Raw genomic sequence first — 19,392 nt, forward strand, 5'->3', positions numbered from 1 at the left:
CCAGAACAAACGTAAGGTGTTAGTTAAACCCTTGAATGATCATCTCAAGGGCGGAAGGAGGCTGCCTTGTTACCAATGGAAGGATACTGGAAGGCGAGGGGAGAACTGGGCTCCAGGGATGTGTGCCCCCTGGTATGTGCCCTCTGCACTCCCAACACCTCTCCAGTCATCAAGGGATGGAGGCAGACCAGGCCCCTTTGCTGCTAAAAGTTCCTTTGTAGAAAAGAACTCTGGGTTGAAATAATGAGCAACAGAGGGTATGCATCCTCACACAGCAGTTCCCTCATTCTCCAGGATCCTTTGGGCCAAGCAGGTCTCACTGCTGAAAGAGTGGTTGTTACAAGAAGTCCTGGTGGGCACTGACAGCAAAGCCTTGCACGGATCAGTTGCATTAGCAGCAGGGAACCATCTGGTCTTCATCAGACCTGCCAGGCCTCCAGATTTGGACTGTGAGGTTCTTTTGGCCACACCACGCACACGTCTGTCCAACCCGTGACATTATATACAATGCCAGGTGTGGGACGGGTAAAAGATGCGGCTGGGTCAAAGGCATAACTTACCAGCTGATCAGAGGTACCTGCAAAACACAGCTGCTCTATACCAATTCAGACCACTGGTCCATCTAGCTCAGGACTGTCTACACTAGCTGGAAGCAGCTCTCTGGTAATTCAGGCAGGGAATGTTTCCAGCCCTCCCTGGAGATGCTGGGGTTTGAACCTGGGACGTCCTGCAAGCACAGCCAATTTTCTGCCGCTATGATGCAGACTACCCATAGATTCATAGTCCAGTGGTACACCATACAAAGTACTTCGCAAGCAACAACCATCACCTGCTTGTCAGTTCCTGCAAAAGGGCTTGCATGCCACGCGTTACTTTGAAATAGCCAGTCGATTGATGAAGCTTGCATAGCTCTGTGCACATTTCAGAGGTGGAGAGGTGGCTCCATCCGCTTCTCAAACTTGGTCTACAGCAAGTGGGGGAGATGGGGATCCAGTCCAGTGCTCAGATCTAGTTCCCCGGGCTGCGCTGATGACATAGAACTCCCTGGTGCAGCCAAGGGGTCTTGCTGTCAGTGCCTATCAGCTGATTGGTGCTGGCAGCGTACTACCCTGGGATTGGCTACATCAAGAAGTTTACCATCCTCTGTTTAGGCATCAAAACACTGCAGGTAACCCAAGGAGGGATCCCAGCAGGACCAGCCAGGGGTGTGGGTCTGGGAAGGGTGTGTGGCCTCAGGCACATCCCAAGGGCCTGACAGGGAGGCCTGATGGGGCACATTTTGAACCTGGGCCAAAGGTTCCCTACCCCTGGTTTATACAGTGGAGTTACCATTCTAGGGAGCCCCACTCTCAGTTTATTTCCCCTGATGAAACAACGAAGTTCTTTCTGTGTTTCCCACATCTACTCACTTGCCACATTCTTTGCAAGGGAAAAGTGTAGTTGGGTCTGTCTCGCCACTTGTCGTGCTGTGAGCTGGGGAGTTTTTGGCAGAGTAATCATTCTGGGAGCTGGATTTCTGCTTCGCACCGTGGCTCCCACCGCGGGTTTTCGTCACAGGGTTTGTACCACCATGAATGCGAACATGGCCATTCAGAGCTGGTCTGGAGTTGAACATCTAGGGGGCAAAAGGATAGCTCAGTTGGTAGAGCCCGAGACTCTTAATCTCAGGGTTGTGGGTTCAAGGCCCATGTTAGGCAAAAGAGTCATGCATTGCGGGGGGTTGGGCAAGATGGCCCTCGTGGTCCCTTGCAACACTACAGTTCTAAATCACAAAAATGAAGTGAAATCAAGAGTTGCCCACAGGCAACTGGTTGGCCACTGTGACAACTGGATTTTGCACCACGATTGGCCACTGGCCTGTTCTGGTTGCTTGCTTAAAAACATAAGGAGAATCCTGCTGGACCAGTTAAAAACTTCCATCTAGCCCAACTTTCTTTTTCTTGACCACCGTCTTAAACAGAAAGGGGAAGGAAGAAAAAGGGAAGAGACCTCTAGGCACCTAGGAAGAGACTTCTCAGGCCTCATGTGTTTTGGAATAAATCCTTCTTCGGGGGGGACTCTTGAATAACAGTTTGTGACCCAGTCTGTAAAGCACAGCTGCAGCTTGGTTCCTAGAGCGCTCAATGAGGAGGATTTTCTCCAAAATGTGTTGGGCTTAATAAACCTTTTCTTGTGTACTTGGGAGATCTCCAACTTTTTTCTTCCTATGATAGCGGTCAGCCACTTCAACAAGCCCTCCCCAAATGTTTTACCCTTTCATCATAGGCGAGTTGATCCATCTCCCTGACAGTTTTGGGTTGCCCTCTTCTGACCTTTTTCCAGCTCTACAATATCCCTTTCTGAGGTGGGGCAACCTGAACTGGACGTAGCATTCCAAGCACAGCTGTACCATAGAATTAAAATGTTTCCAAGTCCACTTACCGCTCCACAGTCTGGCATTTCACATGTATATGAGGTCGCTGGAAGTGTGGGGCTTTGCAAGGAAGGCAGGTTAATAGGTTCAGCAGCAATAATTGAAGGCGGCTCAGGAGAATTCTGAATTTCGGCTTCTTCTTTGACGGACTTCTTGTCCTCCTCTGCCTGCTCCTCTTCCTCTAATTCATCATCTTCGCCGCTAGTCTGAAATTCAAAAGGGATTTTAGGGGAGGTGGGGTGGAGAGCAAGCATGCCTTAAATAAATGGGAGACAGGAAAGCTCTTCTCTCAGCTCTGAAGGAGGGAGGAGTCTTTCCCCTAGCTGGCTGACCTCCTCCCAGCTTGAAAAATCAAGTTGAACAGCTGGTAAAAGCTGCTTTCACCAACTTGGAGCACTCTGGCTAGCAGTGGCTCTCCAGGTAAGAGGTCTTTCCTATTCCTTGCTATCTGATCCTTTAAACTGGAGATGCCAGGGAATTTCTGAACCTTGGAGCAATGTCAGAAATAAATATCTGGAGAGAACAAGTTCACAAAATAGAAAAATAAAAATGAGGGTGGCTCCTACCAGGCATTCATTTTTCACTTCTGCTAAGCGTGTTCTGTGCTTTCGTCCTAAATGCATGATTTTCTTCCAGGTATAATAGTATTCCACACACTGGGCCACCGTCTTCGACTTCACCTACAGCCAAACAGTAATTCAGATGTTGCAACATTGATCTACGATTGTGTAGCGTTCAGCGCAACACCAAAAACACCACTCACTCGTGTCTTGATCACAAAGAGCGGAAGAAGGCTTGAAAGCATGAATTGGGCTACAGATCTTATGGAAGTATTTTTACCTATGCTCCCAGTCACATGCTCATTTTTATCCTGCCAGTCCATTATGGAGCACTGGGTGACAGTCCTGTTTAGACTGGGAGCATAGCTGTCAATTTTCAGATTTGAAAATAAGGGATCAGCAGCCTCACCTGTCCTGGGGACAGTCTACGGGATATCTAACAATCCGGGACAGCAGCAGGAAGCAGCGGGGAACAGCGCTGGAATAAGGGAATTTCCCACAAAAAAAGGGAAGGCGGACAGCTATGACTGGGAGAGGGGCTGGGCTGAGAGGAGGGGCTGGGCTCTATGTCACCAATGAGATTCATTTACCGAGTAGGGAATATGAACTTGGGTTCTCCCCACTTCAGTGCAGATGCTCTCTGCCCCAACCACCCTTCAACATTCCCTCTCCCCCGCTCTAATTTCAGCAACAAATTCTTGCTCGGTATCACAGACACAGTAAAATAAACTGAATGCTTAGAGGAGTCTCTCATAAGCTAAAACGTAAGAATTCCCCCCAACCTGGATGAATGAGCAGTGCTTGGTGGGAGAGTGTGGAAGGAAAGTTAATGTCCACCATGTGGGTAAGAGCACATGATAATGGTGAGCATAAGGCCCCTCTGGGTGAGAGCCAGGGAGGCAGCGTCTGTGTGGGAGATGGGGTTAGGGTCCTTGGAATGGAGACTGAGTTTCGGAACCAAACAATTAGATACAGGTGCATTGTGTGGAACAGGGCGATGTTTTGCACCCTACTATTCTATCTGTGTGTTGACGTTATTGCTTAAATGGAAATACTAAATCTGTTTCACTTTTTTGCATTGTTTTATACAATGCTGTGTGGATCTCTCTTTTTCTTTTTAAACTCATTGATACTCATATTTTCCAGTCATTATATTTATTGTTCATTTGCTATGTTGTGAATCACTTTGGGCCTGGTTTTTGCAGGAAAGTGGCAAATAAAAGCAACACGAGAGGATGTTGATAATGTTCTACTTTCATATGATTAAACTAACTTAGTGGCTGAAAACCACAAGATCAGGAATGTCAACAAAGCAAGAACAAGGACAACAAGCCTTACCATTTTCTGTACCAAAATAAAATCTTTGCCGTATGTGTATAATGCTTTGCTGAACAGCTTTCTTTCAACGGGCGTCCACTGGTCTGAACCTGAAAGAAACAGACAGATAATAATCGAGGTGGGGGTGTGCCTGCACCATGGTACAAAAACAAAACTGCTGTCACATATGCGAAGCTAAGCAGGTTCTGGTATGGTTTCAAATTGGATGGGGAACCGCATGTTGAGATTCCTGCACTGCAGGGGTCACTTCCAACTCTACAGTTCGAAGATTCTATGATTTCTGCAAGTAGGTGTGTATGTATACTGTCAGTGGAATAACTATTTTCTCTGAACTTCATCAGTGACACTAGGCAGCTGCATTCCTTCCACGAGCAAAGGACTCACACACAGAACTAGCCTTTATTAGGCAATCCTTTTAACTCATCCGTTCAGGAACTTACCAGCATAGTGATAACCTGCCAGAGGATGCGATTTTGCTCTTGCTGGCTTCAACAAAAGCAGCATCTCCAGAGCGACCTGCAGGACAAAAAGAGGCAAGCAGAATTGTATACAATTTGTTCTTAATTATTATGACTCTATCTTCTTTTAAGACTATGTGACACTTAATTGCTATGACTCTTTTGCTTCTTTTAATAATGTATTAAAATAATAATATTTACATACCATTTGTTCTATATGCACTAAGAGCTCCTTATACATTTTCTCAGCAATCCTTTTTCTTAAAATTTATTTATGCTTTCCAGATTAATACATTTCACTATAATTTTACAATATACAATTTTAACATTTCAAAATTTGACTTCCTTCCCCCTCTTTCTGGTGTTCCTTAAATTTATTTTTGATAAATTCTGAATATCCAAATTAACTTAATTTGCTCATTTATTCATCTGCTTTAAATATATACTCTTATAAAACTGCAGGTTATTGCAATAATCCTGCCAATGTTCTTATCTATTTACAATTTATCTGTAAATATTCAATAAACCATCTCTATTCTTTTATAATGGGCCTTAGAAAGCACTGCTAATAACAAGGCCAGTGGAAGTGATGATATTCCAGCTGAACTATTTAAAATTTTAAACGATGATGCTGTTAAGGTGCTACACTCAATATGCCAGCAAATTTGGAAAACTCAGCAGTGGCCAGAAGATTGGAGAAGATCAGTCTACATCCCAATCCCAAAGAAGGGCAGTGCCAAAGAATGCTCCAACTACCGCACAATTGCACTCATTTCACATGCTAGCAAGGTTATGCTTAAAATTCTACAAGGCAGGCTTAAGCGGTATGTGGACCGAGAACTCCCAGAAGTGCAAGCTGGATTTCAAAGGGGCAGAGGAACCAGGGACCAAATTGCAAACATGCGCTGGATTATGGAGAAAGCTAGAGAGTTCCAGAAAGACATCTACTTCTGCTTCATTGACTCTGCAAAAGCCTTTGACTGTGTCGACCACAGCAAACTATGGCAAGTTCTTAAAGAAATGGGAGTGCCTGATCACCTCATCTGTCTCCTGAGAAATCTCTACGGGGGACAAGAAGCTACAGTTAGAACTGGATATGGAACAACTGATTGGTTCCAAATTGGGAAAGGAGTACGGCAAGGCTGTATATTGTCTCCCTGCTTATTTAATTTATATGCAGAATTCATCATGCGAAAGGCTGGGCTGGATGAATCCCAAGCCGGAATTAAGATCGCCGGAAGAAATATCAACAACCTCAGATATGCAGATGACACACCCTTGACAGCAGAAAGTGAGGAGGAATTAAAGAACCCTTTAATGAGGGTGAAAGAGGAATGCGCAAAATATGGTCTGAAGCTCAACATCAAAAAAATGATCATGGCCACTGGGCCCATCACCTCCTGGCAAATAGAAGGGGAAGAAATGGAGGCAGTGAGAGATTTTACTTTCTTGGGCTCCATGATCACTGCAGATGGTGACAGCAGTCACGAAATTAAAAGACGCCTGCTACTTGGGAGAAAGGCGATGGCAAACCTAGACAGCATCTTAAAAAGCAGAGACATCACCTTGCCAACAAAGGTCCGTATAGTTTAAGCCACGGTTTTCCCAGTAGTAATGTATGGAAGCGAGAGCTGGACCATAAAGAAGGCTGATCGCCGAAGAATTGATGCTTTTGAATTATGGTGCTGGAGGAGACTCTTGAGAGTCCCATGGACTGCAAGAAGATCAAACACATCCATTCTTAAGGAAATTAGCCCTGAGTGCTCACTGGAAGGACAGATCGTGAAGCTGAGGCTCCAATACTTTGGCCACCTCATGAGAAGACTCCCTGGAAAAAACCCTGATGTTGGGAAAGATTGAGGGCACAAGAAGAAGGGGACGACAGAGGACAAGATGGTTGGACAGTGTTCTTGAAGCTACCAACATGAGTTTGAGACAGGAGTGCCTGGCGTGCTCTGGTCCATGGGGTCACGAAGAGTCAAACACGACTAAACGACTAAACAACAACAACATTCTTTTATAAAACGTTCGTTGCCTGGTTTCTTATTTTCCCAGTAAGTTCCACCATTTCTGCATATTCCATAAGTTTCTGTATCCATTCTTCCTTTGCTGGGACCTCAGCAATCCTTAAAACAGCCCTGTGAGCAGGCCAGTCTTATTATCCCCATGTTACGGATGGAAGAGCCCATCCAATGGAACAACCTTTTGCACGAGATACACCTGTCTCATTCTCTGACCATTTTAAATGGGCCTTAGACCCAGGATGTTCTGTGTGATTTTAGTTGATGCTGGTTTTGCATTTTGTATTCCACGAGTAGGATTTTAACTACTGTTGATTTGGAGTATTACTGTAATTCTGCCATTTTAGTTAACTGTATTTTAAACGAGCATCATCCAGGGTTTTGTTTCTGGGTTTTTTTAACAAACAGTGTATAAACATTACGAAATAAACAAGTCAACTGGCGGTGTTTTTAATGAACAAATAAAAACTAGGAATAATAAAATAAAAGATTTCTTTTGAGAAAGAAAAGTGCTGGGTGCCAGAGTGAGGCTAAATTCTCCCAATTAGTCACTGGAAAAACTTTCTTGTGCCCGGTTTCCTCATGAAGCCTGTTACACATATTTTAACACATATTTGGGAGAGGATAAACAAGCTGCTCTTACCATAACGTCTCCTTTAGCCTCAAAGAGAGAATGCAAGCCATATTCAAGGTTGGTTCCCCCACCAGTCAATACACTTGAACAACACAGATTTAAAAGGCTGGTCACTGTAAGAAAACAATTCAAAACAGTATTGTCAAACCTGTCCAATATTCAGCCTGTAAGCAAAAACATAAATCTGAAAGTGTCATGAAGTCAGCACAAATCTTCTAATTCTTACAAGCTCAGATTCTCATTTTGAGAAAGTTGGAACAGAAAACCAGTGGTACCTTGATTCTCGAACTTAATCTGTTCCGGAAGTCTGTTCAACTCCCGAAACAGTTCGAAAACCAAGGCGTGGCTTCCGATTGGCTGCAGGGGCTTCCTGTACTCAAGCAGAAGCCGCGTCGGAAGTTCGGTTTCCAAAAAATGTTTGCAAACAGGAACACTTACTTCTGGGTTTGCGGCGTTTGGAAGCCAAAACAAGCAAGTACCAAGGCCTTTGAGTACCAAGATACAACTGTACCAGACAAGTGTTTCAGAGGGGGTGGCCGAATGCATATATAGGTTGAAATGCATCTACCAGCATTATTTTAAACACTGGGGAAAATAATATTGCTTTTACCTGTTTTACGGGTTTTTATATTGTATTTTGTACAGTACTTAGACACTCTTAAATATTAATTAAGCTATTTAGAACAGCTACTAAAATAAAATAAAATAAAATAAAAACAGGTGGCAATTGTTTTGTGGGGGGGTTCCATTATTAGTCCCCCCCCCCCACATGTTGGCAGTCACGTGTTGCTTGGATGAATGTAAAATGGTCTCGCTGCCTGTAACAGTAATAATTTTTATAAGATTTATATGTTGTCCTTCAACCCGCAAGGTTCTCAGTGACAAAATAAATGTTCAAATAAATATGAAAACTATATAAACCAGGAATAAGGAAAACAGAAGCATTAAAATAATACCCAACAAAAATTATGAACAGTCCAGCAGCCAGCCGAAAAACTCCCATGGCTTGAGGAAAAAGGCACATTTTGAGCTGAGTTTCAAAGTGGCGATCAGGCTAAAGGACAGCAAGAGGTGTTATTCTGCACAGATACACAACAAGTCATGTGAAGGTCAGTACCCATTTAATGAAGCAATGACTTTTGCGCCATAAGACACAGAGGTGGAATGATAAACCAGGACAGGACACTTGGCAGAGATGCTTAGATCAGTTGCAAAGAGGGTTAGAAAACACAGTACCTCTTTGCTGGATATCTTCATCTTCCAGTTCTGGCCCTGGTTTCCAAACTAAAGTCGCCTTGTGGTCCTCTTCCCCCACCAACGCTCTGTCTTCAAGCTCAGGAATATCGGCTTGGAATCTCGACCCAATATTGATATGCCTGAAAGCATATAAAGAAACTTCATCTCCTCCCCATTTCACTCACTCACCAAAATTTGGCGTTGAGGTTTGGTGGGCAAACTACTATGGTTAAAGCGTTGGACTAGGGCCTGGGAGAATAGGGTTCAAATCCTCTCTCAGCCAGGAAACTCACTGGGTGACCTTGGGCCAGTCACTAACTCTCAACCAAACCGACCTCACAGGGTTGTTGTGAGGATAAAGAGGAGGAGGGAGAACCATGTATGTCACTGTGAGCTCCTTGGAGGAAAGATGGAATATACCCATGCCGTAGGTAAAGGTAAAGGGACTCCTGACCATTAGGTCCAGTCGTGGCCAACTCTGGGGTTGCAGAGCTCATCTCGCTTTATTGGCTGAGGGAGCCAGTGTATAGCTTCCAGGTCATGTGGCCAGCATGACTAAGCCGCTTCTGGCGAACGAGAGCAGCGCACGGAAACGCCGTTTACCTTCCCGTCGGAGCAGTACCTATTTATCTATTTGCACTTTGACGTGCTTTAGAACTGCTAGGTTGGCAGGAGCAGGGACCGAGCAACGGGAGCTCACCCCGTCGCGGGGATTCAAACCGCTGACCTTCTGATCAGCAAGTCCTAGGCTCTGTGGTTTAACCCACAGCACCACCTGCGTCCCATGCCATTCCGGTCTGAAAACAGGATACACTCCGCCCTGCTCAACCTAACTTGTATAAAACCTGAGTGGGGTCTATTGTTGCACTCTTAAAAGTACCATGATTTAAGAAATCTGCTTTTAGCGGTGTGGACTATATTTGGGGGCGGCTTACATTCAGGCCAATACAGTAATAAACAAACAAACAAACAAACAGGCCCAGACATAGTGTAAATGCACAATCTGTGAGGAAAAGCAAGGGACCTCTCAAAATGAAGCTTCATATTAACCTAAGTCTTTAAAATTGTGCCCTTGCCCCAACAGAACTGGGTGATTAAATAGTCACAGAATTCAACGGCAAAGCTCTGTCTTGAGAGAAGAGTTAAGGAACGGAGTTAGAAGAATTAAAATGCTAGCAAACAAGGAAGCTTTAAAAACTGAGCTGTTCCAGTTCTTCACTCTCCAGTCTCCCACGTGGACTTTTTAAACAGATATAATTGTAACGAAAAACAATATGAATAAAATGCAATTGTGACGTGAGGCGGAAAGGAATTCCCATCTTGGCTATTATCTGCCAAGCAACCAGTTGAAAATGGTTATGTATGCTTAGTTTAGCTGAACGTCGTTCCATTAATAGTTAAGCTGAGTGAGACAGGGATTTTATTAATGGTATGAAAAGCTTAAACATAGTGCCCAATGAGTGCGAGGTTTTAGGAGCCCCCAAGGAGAAATCTGGGTCTTTGACTACATCAGTTTGCCACACAGAGGGATGGGAAGTCACTAAACATAGGAAAGAATACATTCCTCTGTGGTATATGAAGTGTCAATTCCATATGCTCCATTTTGCACTTAAAGATACCTCCTCCCCCATCACCTCTGATTGAGCTATTTACAGTGGTACCTTGGGTTACAAACACTTCGGGTTACAAACTCTGCTAACCCAGAAGTAGTACCTTGGGTTAAGAATTTTACCTCAGGATGAGAACAGAAATGGCGCGGTGGCAGCAGGAGGCCCCATTAGCGAAAGCGCGCCTCAGGTTAAGAACGGTTTCGGGTTAAGAACGGACCACCAGAACGAATTAAGTTCGTAACTCGAGGTACCACTGTATATTGGTTGAAGAATGCAAAACATTGCACCACTCTGAAGTACCACTTCAGAGATCACCCTCTGTGCATGACCAGGGCAGAACACCAGATATAATTGTTCTTGAAACTCAGGGGTCCTTCCAGAAGTAGTTTCTGAAGCAGCATAAGAAGCTGCAGTTGTTGTTTTAAAAATATAAATGTCAAGGCAAACCACTGGCAGCGTTCACATGTCACACTAAGCCATGCTTAGCGGTTTTTAACGAGAACAGGCAGATCGCTTCTGTTTTCCACCTCGCGCAGCAACAAACCCCGATCCCTGGCTTAGCATTACATCTGAGACAGGGATCGTGGTTAGTTTCACTCCCAAACACAGCACAATGTTAAGCGTTAAATCCAAACCAGAAACCAGGGGTCATGGTTTGTTCCTTTCACTAGGGGAAGAAGTGAGGCAGAAGCAACCTCTGCATTCATGGCAAACCATTAACTATGGCTTACAGTGAACATGTAAACTACAGTTGTACCTTGGTTCTCGAACGCTGAAAACCCAGAACTAAGTGTTCCAGTTTTCAAATGCTCTTTGGAACCCAAACATCCGATGTGGCTCCTGATTGAGTGCAGAAAGCTCCTGCAGCCAATCAGAAGCCGCGTCTCAGTTTTTGAACTTTTTCGGAAGTCGAATGGACTTCTGGAACGGATTACGTTTGAGAACCAAGGTACGACTGTACTAGACCCAAGATGTTTTGGATAACATTTAATTTATAAAACTACAGTGGATACCAAGTGATGTCTGAATACATAAGACTAGTTCTTACGGTTCTACGTCAATGGTCTGTTCTCCAGGTCCTGGGGTGATTGGGACACTAACTCCATCAACACTATCTGTAAGAAAAACAAGAATATGTCATTCTGTGTGCAGGCAGGCACTCCCTTCACTAGTACAGATTTGCAACTTTCTGGGAAAACCTAACAGAAAATAAAACCTGATCGGGGCAAAGGGTTGTATCCAACTAAGCAGTACTCAGAGTAGAAACACTGAAATTATTTGACCTGAGTTAGTCAGAGTCATTAATTTCAAATGGTCTACTCCGAGTAGAACCAGGACTGGATACAAGCCACTGACTGCCTGAACCATAGCTCAAGGATAAGAATACGCATTTTCATACAGGTATTCCTAGGTTCAATCTCTGGCCTTTCCAATTAAATGGATAAAGATAGCAGGGAAAGGGGAAAAGCCTATCCCTGAGATCCATCAAAGTAGACAGGGATGGCAAATCTGCGACCTTCAAGAAGTTACTGGACTAAAACTCCCATCATCCCTGGCTATTGGGCATGCTGGCTGCGGCCGATGGGAGTTGGAGTCCAACAAGATCTGGATGGCCACAGGTTCTTAAGAAAGATTTGTATGTTCGGCGGCATCTGTATATATGAACTTCAACTTGGGACTAGTTTGTAAAAAAGAATTGAAGGTTAAAACTGCTAAAGAGATTATTCAAGGCCACAAGCAAGTAAAATTCTACACTGATGAAATGGGGGGGTGGGTTGTTAAACCATTGTGTAACCATGGTGAAAACTGTCCCACTGCAAACTAGTGGGGGTTCTACAAATGGAACAATGTATGTCCACCCCCTTTGAACGTTATCTGCTATCTTCATCTCTTCATGGTGCTCCAGAACCCAAGATCTGAGAACATACACACACACCTTTCATCCAGACAGTTCTCATGACAAGAACCTAAGTGGAAGTGACATCACGGCCCCCATGCTCAAGAAGCCCCACCTGGTCCACAGGGCTGATAAGAGACCAGGGCAAAACCAGACCAGGATGGGGAGTTTTAAGAGGCCAACCGCAACCATCGACAATTGTACACAATGCATCTTTGTTGCTGGACTATACCACATGAGGTTGCAAGTGAAGGGGCTGGGGTTCAAAAGTTTGAAGGCTCCTTTGTGCAAAAACCTCCCCAGGAGGTCAGAGAGAAGACAAGGCTAGAACCCTTTTTTTCTAGAGAAGTAGGTGCCAGGACTCATCATGATGTTGTTACAGGAAGTGCCACACCTTTTAACAACAACAAAAAGAGGTGCTGCTGCTTGAGGGAAATGCATTGGCTTTGACTAGAAATTCTAGTTTTGTATATGCAAGCTGTTTGCTGTTGTTGTTTTTTAATATGAGTGACCATTTATACATTCTACCTCACACCTGCAGCCTCAAGTTCACCAACAGATATACAGTGGTACCTCGGGTTAAGTACTTAATTCGTTCTGGAGGTCTGTTCTTAACCTGAAACTGTTCTTAACCTGAAGCATCGCTTTAGCTAATGGGGCCTCCTGCTGCCGCTGCACCGCCAGAGCATGATTTCTGTTCTCATTCTGAAGCAAAGTTCTTAACCCGAGGTACTATTTCTGGGTTAGCGGAGTCTGTAACCTGAAGCGTATGTAACCCGAGGTACCACTGTATTATGTGGGGCAAATGATCATGTAGCCCAGTCCTAAAATGGATTGGATGGATTCCAGGGGCAAATGGAGGAGTCTTTCAGGGTGGTATGTTCCTGGGGATATTCTACAATCCCTCGTCTTCGGACCCGTGTGGGCAAGAGAGAAACTGCTATCCGAGTGACCGCAAAATGCGGTCTTGACTATGCTACCACTCAGTGGATTTGTAACTGGCTGACTGACCGAACCCAAAGGGTGCTCATCAATGGTTCCTCTTCATCCTGGAGAAGAGTGACTAGTGGGGTGCCACAGGGTTCTGTCTTGGGCCCAGTCTTATTCAACATCTTTATCAACGACTTGGATGATGGACTCAAGGGCATCCTGATCAAATTTGCAGATGACACCAAACTGGGAGGGGTGGCTAACACCCCAGAGGACAGGATCACACTTCAAAACGACCTTGACAGATTAGAGAACTGGGCCAAAACAAACAAGATGAACTTTAACAGGGAGAAATGTAAAGTATTGCATTTGGGCAAAAAAATGAGAGGCACAAATACAAGATGGGTGACACCTGGCTTGAGAGCAGTACATGTGAAAAGGATCTAGGAGTCTTGGTTGACCACAAACTTGACATGAGCCAACAGTGTGATGCGGCAGCTAAAAAAGCCAATGCAATTCTGGGCTGCATCAATAGGAGTATAGCATCTAGATCAAGGGAAGTAATAGTGCCACTGTATTCTGCTCTGGTCAGACCTCACCTGGAGTACTGTGTCCAGTTCTGGGCACCACAGTTCAAGAAGGACACTGACAAACTGGAACGTGTCCAGAGGAGGGCAACCAAAATGGTCAAAGGCCTGGAAACGATGCCTTATGAGGAACAGCTAAGGGAGCTGGGCATGTTTAGCCTGGAGAAGAGGAGGTTAAGGGGTGATATGATAGCCATGTTCAAATATATAAAAGGATGTCACATAGAGGAGGGAGAAAGGTTGTTTTCTGCTGCTCCAGAGAAGCGGACACGGAGCAATGGATCCAAACTACAAGAAAGAAGATTCCACCTAAACATTAGGAAGAGCTTCCTGACAGTAAGAGCTGTTCGACAGTGGAATTTGCTGCCAAGGAGTGTGGTGGAGTCTCCTGCTTTGGAGGTCTTTAAGCAGAGGCTTGACAACCATATGGCAGGAGTGCTCTGATGGTGTTTCCTGCTTGGCAGGGGGTTGGACTCGATGGCCCTTGTGGTCTCTTCCAACTCTATGATTCTATGAAAATAAAATGCCGCGTGATGTAAAAACCAGCAGTGTGCTATACAGAAGTGAGGCATGGAAACTGGATAAGTTTACAGCAGTGGTTCCTAAACTTTCTCCCCTGTGGACCACTTGAAAATGGCTGGACCACTTGAAAAAATGGCCTCCGCAAAACACTTAATTTCTGCCTGTTGTGGCAACTGTAATGCACTGGGGCTAGATACCGTATGATTTTTAATTGTCCTTTAATGACTTGGGTTGCATTTAATTGCATTCCACAGAATCTGCATCGCGATACAGTAAAATGAAATGCAAGAAATAAAACATACGACAAAACACAACTAAAAATCAGTATGTGTATTCCATGTGGACACGTCGTGAACCACCTGTACGAAGCTCACATACCACAGGTGGTCCATGGACCACAGTTCGGGACCCCCTGGTTTACAGCGCACCATCATACTTACTAGATCGACAGAGAAGCATCCGGGGTGTGGGTGTCAAAGGTGTGAGCGGCAGCTGGGGGTGAGACGCACCATGAGCGGATGTGATAACGCTGCTGAAGAGGCCAGATCCATGACGTACCGGGCTGAGCATGGGAGGTGGGGTGTAAGGAGGGGGGTCGTGAATGCTGTCAAGCAGGTGGTCTCCTAGGATGCGGGGAGAGCGAAGCTGGCTTTGGTACAGCGTCGCGCCCAGGTGGGTTGCAGCGAGGTTGTAAGAAGGTGGTGGTATGAACAGAGGCTCCGGTCTGTGGCGGTATTTTTTCTTGTCTTTAAACGGTTTGAAGCTTTCTTCAGAGTTGGCCGTGCTTTGGTGCTGTTTTCTGTTGAGGTCCTGAATGGAAGGTTTTCAGCATTCAGACAACTTAAGACGTAACATGGGCGAATGGCATCATGTACTTGAGAGTTGCAGGCGGACACAAAACCTGAACCAACTCATGAGCCTCTATGAACCAGCCTATAATTTGACATCAATGAGGTGACACCCCAAAACAACCTCCTCTATTTTTTTCCCCACCCACCTTCTCTCAGTTCTTCAATGGTCTGGCAGAGTGTGGGATTTTCCCAGTGGTGAAATGATTAGCAAACTTAAGTTAAAATGGGCCAAGCTAAACCAGAGACCTCCCTATGTACATTGGCAGCCTGACAGGGATCTTGACAGATCCGCAGAACAGCCCCAAAATATAGAGCTATGTATGTATACACAAAGCCTTGCAATTTCAGTCACCAACTTATCTTTGATATTTATTTCCACTATCAAATGTGTTCATGAAACCATGCTTCAGCTCATCATTAGTCTTTAACCCGCTTTATTGGTATGTATGACACTGATTTTATGACCTGTGCTGCAGACCTCATTTGCTGCTTATTTTACGTATAGACTCCAGTTGTTTTAATTGATACCATCCTCATTTATTTGCACATATTTCATTATTTAGAGAGAGAAAAATCATGAACTACTAAATCAAAGAGCTCTCTAAGCAGCGTAGAAATAAAACAATTGACCAAAGCATATCTAAAATCCGTAAAAACTGAAAGACAAATATACACACAATAATCATCTTTAAAACATGGATAAAAAGAATCAATTTTAAAATAAATCAATACAGGAAACTAAACTGCATTTGGCTGGCTTGTTGATATGAAAAAGCTTTCAGCAAGCACCAAAGTGGTACACTGCTTATGCTATAAGTTTGCTTTCCTGAAGACAAATATGTGCGTGTTTTTGTTGTTGTTGTTAAAACTTCCCATTTTCGGGGGGGGGGGAGTAAGAGTGGAATCCTAACCTCTGCCTGCCCCTAAAACCAATGGAGTTAGGATGGTGTCCTGGTGCATCTCTGCTGACCTCCACATATGGAGAGAAGCATCAGCAGCTGAGAAACCCCCAGCTATGAAGAGGAGGAAGAGGATGGATTTGATATCCCGCTTTATCACTACCCAACGGAGTCTCAAAGCGGCTAACATTCTCCTTTCCCTTCCTCCCCCACAACAAATACTCTGTGAGGTGAGTGGGGCTGAGAGACTTCAGAAAAGTGTGACTAGCCCAAGGTCACCCAGCAGCTGCCTGTGGAGGAGCGGGGAAGCGAACCCGGTTCACCAGATTACGAATCAACTGCTCTTAACCACTACACCACACTGCCAACCATACCCAGGCAGGCAGAAAATCTATTGCCAGTGGTTTTCTTGCTGGTTTCTGCAGGCAGAAAGCTTCACAGGATTGTTCTGAGGGTAAAATATATAGGGCGGAAGAACTATGTATGTCACTTTGAGCTCTTTTGGAGGAAAGGAGGGATAAAAATGTGGAAATAAATGAATCCCTCCCACAAGAAGCATTACGCAGGGCAAAGTGGGGACGAGAACACTAAGCTCCCTACCCCTCAACTGCTACCCCCCTGCACGAGTTGGAGGTCAAATATCTGAAGCAGGGAGCTTCCAGGACTCAGGGGGGCTCCCTCTGCGATTCAGAGAATGCCACGAACTCACAGAGATTGACAGGCATGGAAACTGAGGGGGGCTGAGCTTAGCACACTCATCCCTGCTCCCCCCACCCACATTCACACTGGGGAGTCGACTCACCGAAGGTGATTTGTGTCCTTGAGAATTCTCACAAAGATATCTATAATCTGCTTTTGGGGGGGGGTGTTTGTATGTATAGGGAGGAAAGGAAGGAGGAGACTAATTAAGTCCTTCACAATACCTGCCGGAGTATATTATTCTTACAATAATAATTAGGTGATAAAGGCTATTTATCTGCAGGAGACAATATTAGGCAAAATCCCACTCAGCCCTGCTCCCACATTATTAAAGAAGAAAACGGTTTTGAGCAACATTAAAAACAAACAAGCACAAATAACACTGATAGGCAATAAATCCCTCTGCCTTTTTTTGGAGGAGGGAAGTAAAGCTTCCCCTTTAGGAATATTGGGACAATCCAGAAAGAAAAGGCTGCTTCTGCCTGAACTGGAAGAGACCAGGGTCCCCGTTAGGGCTGAGCGATTTATCAATATATCATCCAAAACTGAAGTCCATATTGTGATATTGGTTTCATAATTTTTGACCTGGCAATATATTGCGAATCATGATATGTGTGTGTGTGTGTGTGTGTGTGTGTGTGTGTGTGTGTGTGTGCCTAGGGGATGAGTAATTATATCAGCCATAGGCAAACTCAGCCTTCCAGATGTTTTGGGACTACAACTCCCATCATTCCTGACCACTAGTCCTTAGCTAGGGATGATGGGAGTTGTAGTCCCAAAACATCTGGAGGGCTGAGTTTGGGGGTGCCTGAAATATTTTTCTAATTTTAATATATGCTGGAAGCCGCCCAGAGTGGCTAGGGCAACCCAGTTGGATGGGCAGGGTACAAATAATTATATTATTATTGTTGATGATGATGATGAACATCATCATAAATCACAATGTGGAAAAAATTGTGAAGCCAGCCATAACTCCATACATAACTCCATACTTCAGACATGGCAATATATCGGTATATCGTGACATTTAGCTGGTGATATATCACGATGTTGAAATCCAGGAATCACCCAGTCCTAGTACTCAGTATTGGGACGCGGATGGCGTTGTGGGTTAAACCACAGAGCCTAGGACTTGCCGATCAGAAGGTTGGCGGTTCGAATCCCCGCGACAGGGTGAGCTCCCGTTGCTCTGTCCCTGCTCCTGCCAACCTAGCAGTTCAAAAGCACGTCAAAGTGCAAGTAAATCAATAGGTACCGCTCCAGCGGGAAGGTAAACGGTGTTTCCGTGCGCTGCTCTGGTTTGCCAGAAGCGGCTTAGTCCTGCTGGACACATGACCCGGAAGCTGTACGCCGGCTTCCTTGGCCAATAAAGCTAGGTGAGCGCCGCAGCCTCAGAGTCGGCCACGACTGGACCTAATGGTCGGGGGTCCCTTTACCTTTACCTAGTACCCAGTACTGCATATGTCCAAACAGGGATGATGTTTAACAGGAAGCCCTTTAAAAAAAATGCAGAGGGATTCACAAGGCACCCCTAGCACAGTTAGTAGGAAGAGAACACTCACAGAGGACAGGCAGGGGCTGGCCATGTTAGGGGAGCATGGCGGAGAGCAAGTCATCCTCACAAGAACGGGCATCTCATCATCTGAGACAGGCTTATCTTTAAGCACGGCGCTGCTGTCAGCGGCCTGCTTGCCGGGATCGGGTGACGGCAGCTTAACGGGCACCGACACAGGCATGACGATGGGGACGAAGCTCTCCGCCTCGGAGGGCAGCTGCTCCCGCTGGTGTTGGTGCTGGGGCTGCGGCAGGCTCTCCCCTTCGTCCTGTGCAGACAACCAAAGGCATTCAGCCTCAACCGTGGACTGCTCCCAACTAGAACACTAAAAGGCAGCACAGACAACAAATAAAAGAGTCTTCTGGTACTCTCAAGGTTAGCCAGCTTATGGAGGCATTGGCCACTGTGGGCTGGAGCCCACTATGTAGCGGATCTGTCAAGTCTCAGTATGCAGTAGGGGGTCAACACTGCTACTTCTCTGGAAAACACAGCGTGAAATGTGGCACGTGCACATCCCAGGCAGAAAAAACGCCTCAGGACAGAACAGAAAGTAGACTCAGGTGAGGTGAGAGGAGAAAATCCCTGTTTTGGGGGCAGGGATTATTGGTTTGTTGTTGTTCTTATTTTTGTTATGTATTTTGTGGGTTTTACATTGTAATTTTATGTTGTGAGCTCTACAAATGAAGGGTGGTATACAAATTTAATAAATAATAATAATAATGGTGTCATAAGGCATCGTCGAGGTGTGTTCACAGCGAGGAGCCCCTTTCACTTGGAGGCTAGCCAAACCTTGCGCCTCAGAATAGCTCTCAGGTCTACATGACATCAGACATTGACAGATCTCCATCGATGGAGAATGAACATACTAGAAAACGAAACTGGAGAAAGACACATTTCCTTGACAATAGCAGGATCAGATTGAGAATCACTGTATTTTTTTTTAAAAAAAGGAAAATTGCAAAGCAAAGCAAGCAGCGAACTTGAGTAAAAAAGGGTGAAGGCCATACAGCAAAACACCACAGTGTTACCTGTCTGAAGGCAGGAGATGCCCGTATCCCTCCATGAGACCTCATGTGGCCATTTAGGGCTGGCAAACTCTTAAATTCCTTCAAGCATACAGTGCATGTGAGTTTGCTCTTTGCTTCAGATCTCTCACTATGAGTTTCTTTATCATGAATGCTG

The 19,392-nt window shown here is 45.1% G+C and overlaps 1 protein-coding gene across 16 annotated transcripts in view; it reads right to left on the minus strand.

Moving 5' to 3' along the window:
• TRERF1 (transcriptional regulating factor 1) overlaps positions 1 to 19,392 on the minus strand; it is a 76,798-nt gene that overhangs the window by 5,600 nt on the left and 51,806 nt on the right. For 4 of the 16 annotated variants that reach the window (XM_083494130.1, XM_083494128.1, XM_083494127.1 and 1 more), the window contains exons 4-14: positions 19,239 to 19,392; positions 18,218 to 18,478; positions 14,647 to 15,016; positions 11,319 to 11,385; positions 8,661 to 8,800; positions 7,434 to 7,537; positions 4,752 to 4,827; positions 4,312 to 4,400; positions 2,980 to 3,093; positions 2,422 to 2,619; positions 1,410 to 1,615 (exon numbers count right to left, since the gene is read on the minus strand). In XM_083494130.1, the coding sequence (XP_083350256.1) occupies positions 1,410 to 1,615; positions 2,422 to 2,619; positions 2,980 to 3,093; positions 4,312 to 4,400; positions 4,752 to 4,827; positions 7,434 to 7,537; positions 8,661 to 8,800; positions 11,319 to 11,385; positions 14,647 to 15,016; positions 18,218 to 18,478; positions 19,239 to 19,392 (1,779 nt within the window). Of the gene's footprint in view, positions 1 to 1,409; positions 1,616 to 2,421; positions 2,620 to 2,979; positions 3,094 to 4,311; positions 4,401 to 4,751; positions 4,828 to 7,433; positions 7,538 to 8,660; positions 8,801 to 11,318; positions 11,386 to 14,646; positions 15,017 to 18,217; positions 18,536 to 19,238 lie in introns of all 16 variants that reach the window. The other 12 variants (XM_083494118.1, XM_083494131.1, XM_083494117.1 and 9 more) reach the window with 5 other exon arrangements.

This window comes from Podarcis liolepis, assembly GCF_965112155.1.
Source record: "Podarcis liolepis genome assembly, chromosome: 3".
NCBI lineage: Eukaryota > Metazoa > Chordata > Lepidosauria > Squamata > Lacertidae > Podarcis > Podarcis liolepis.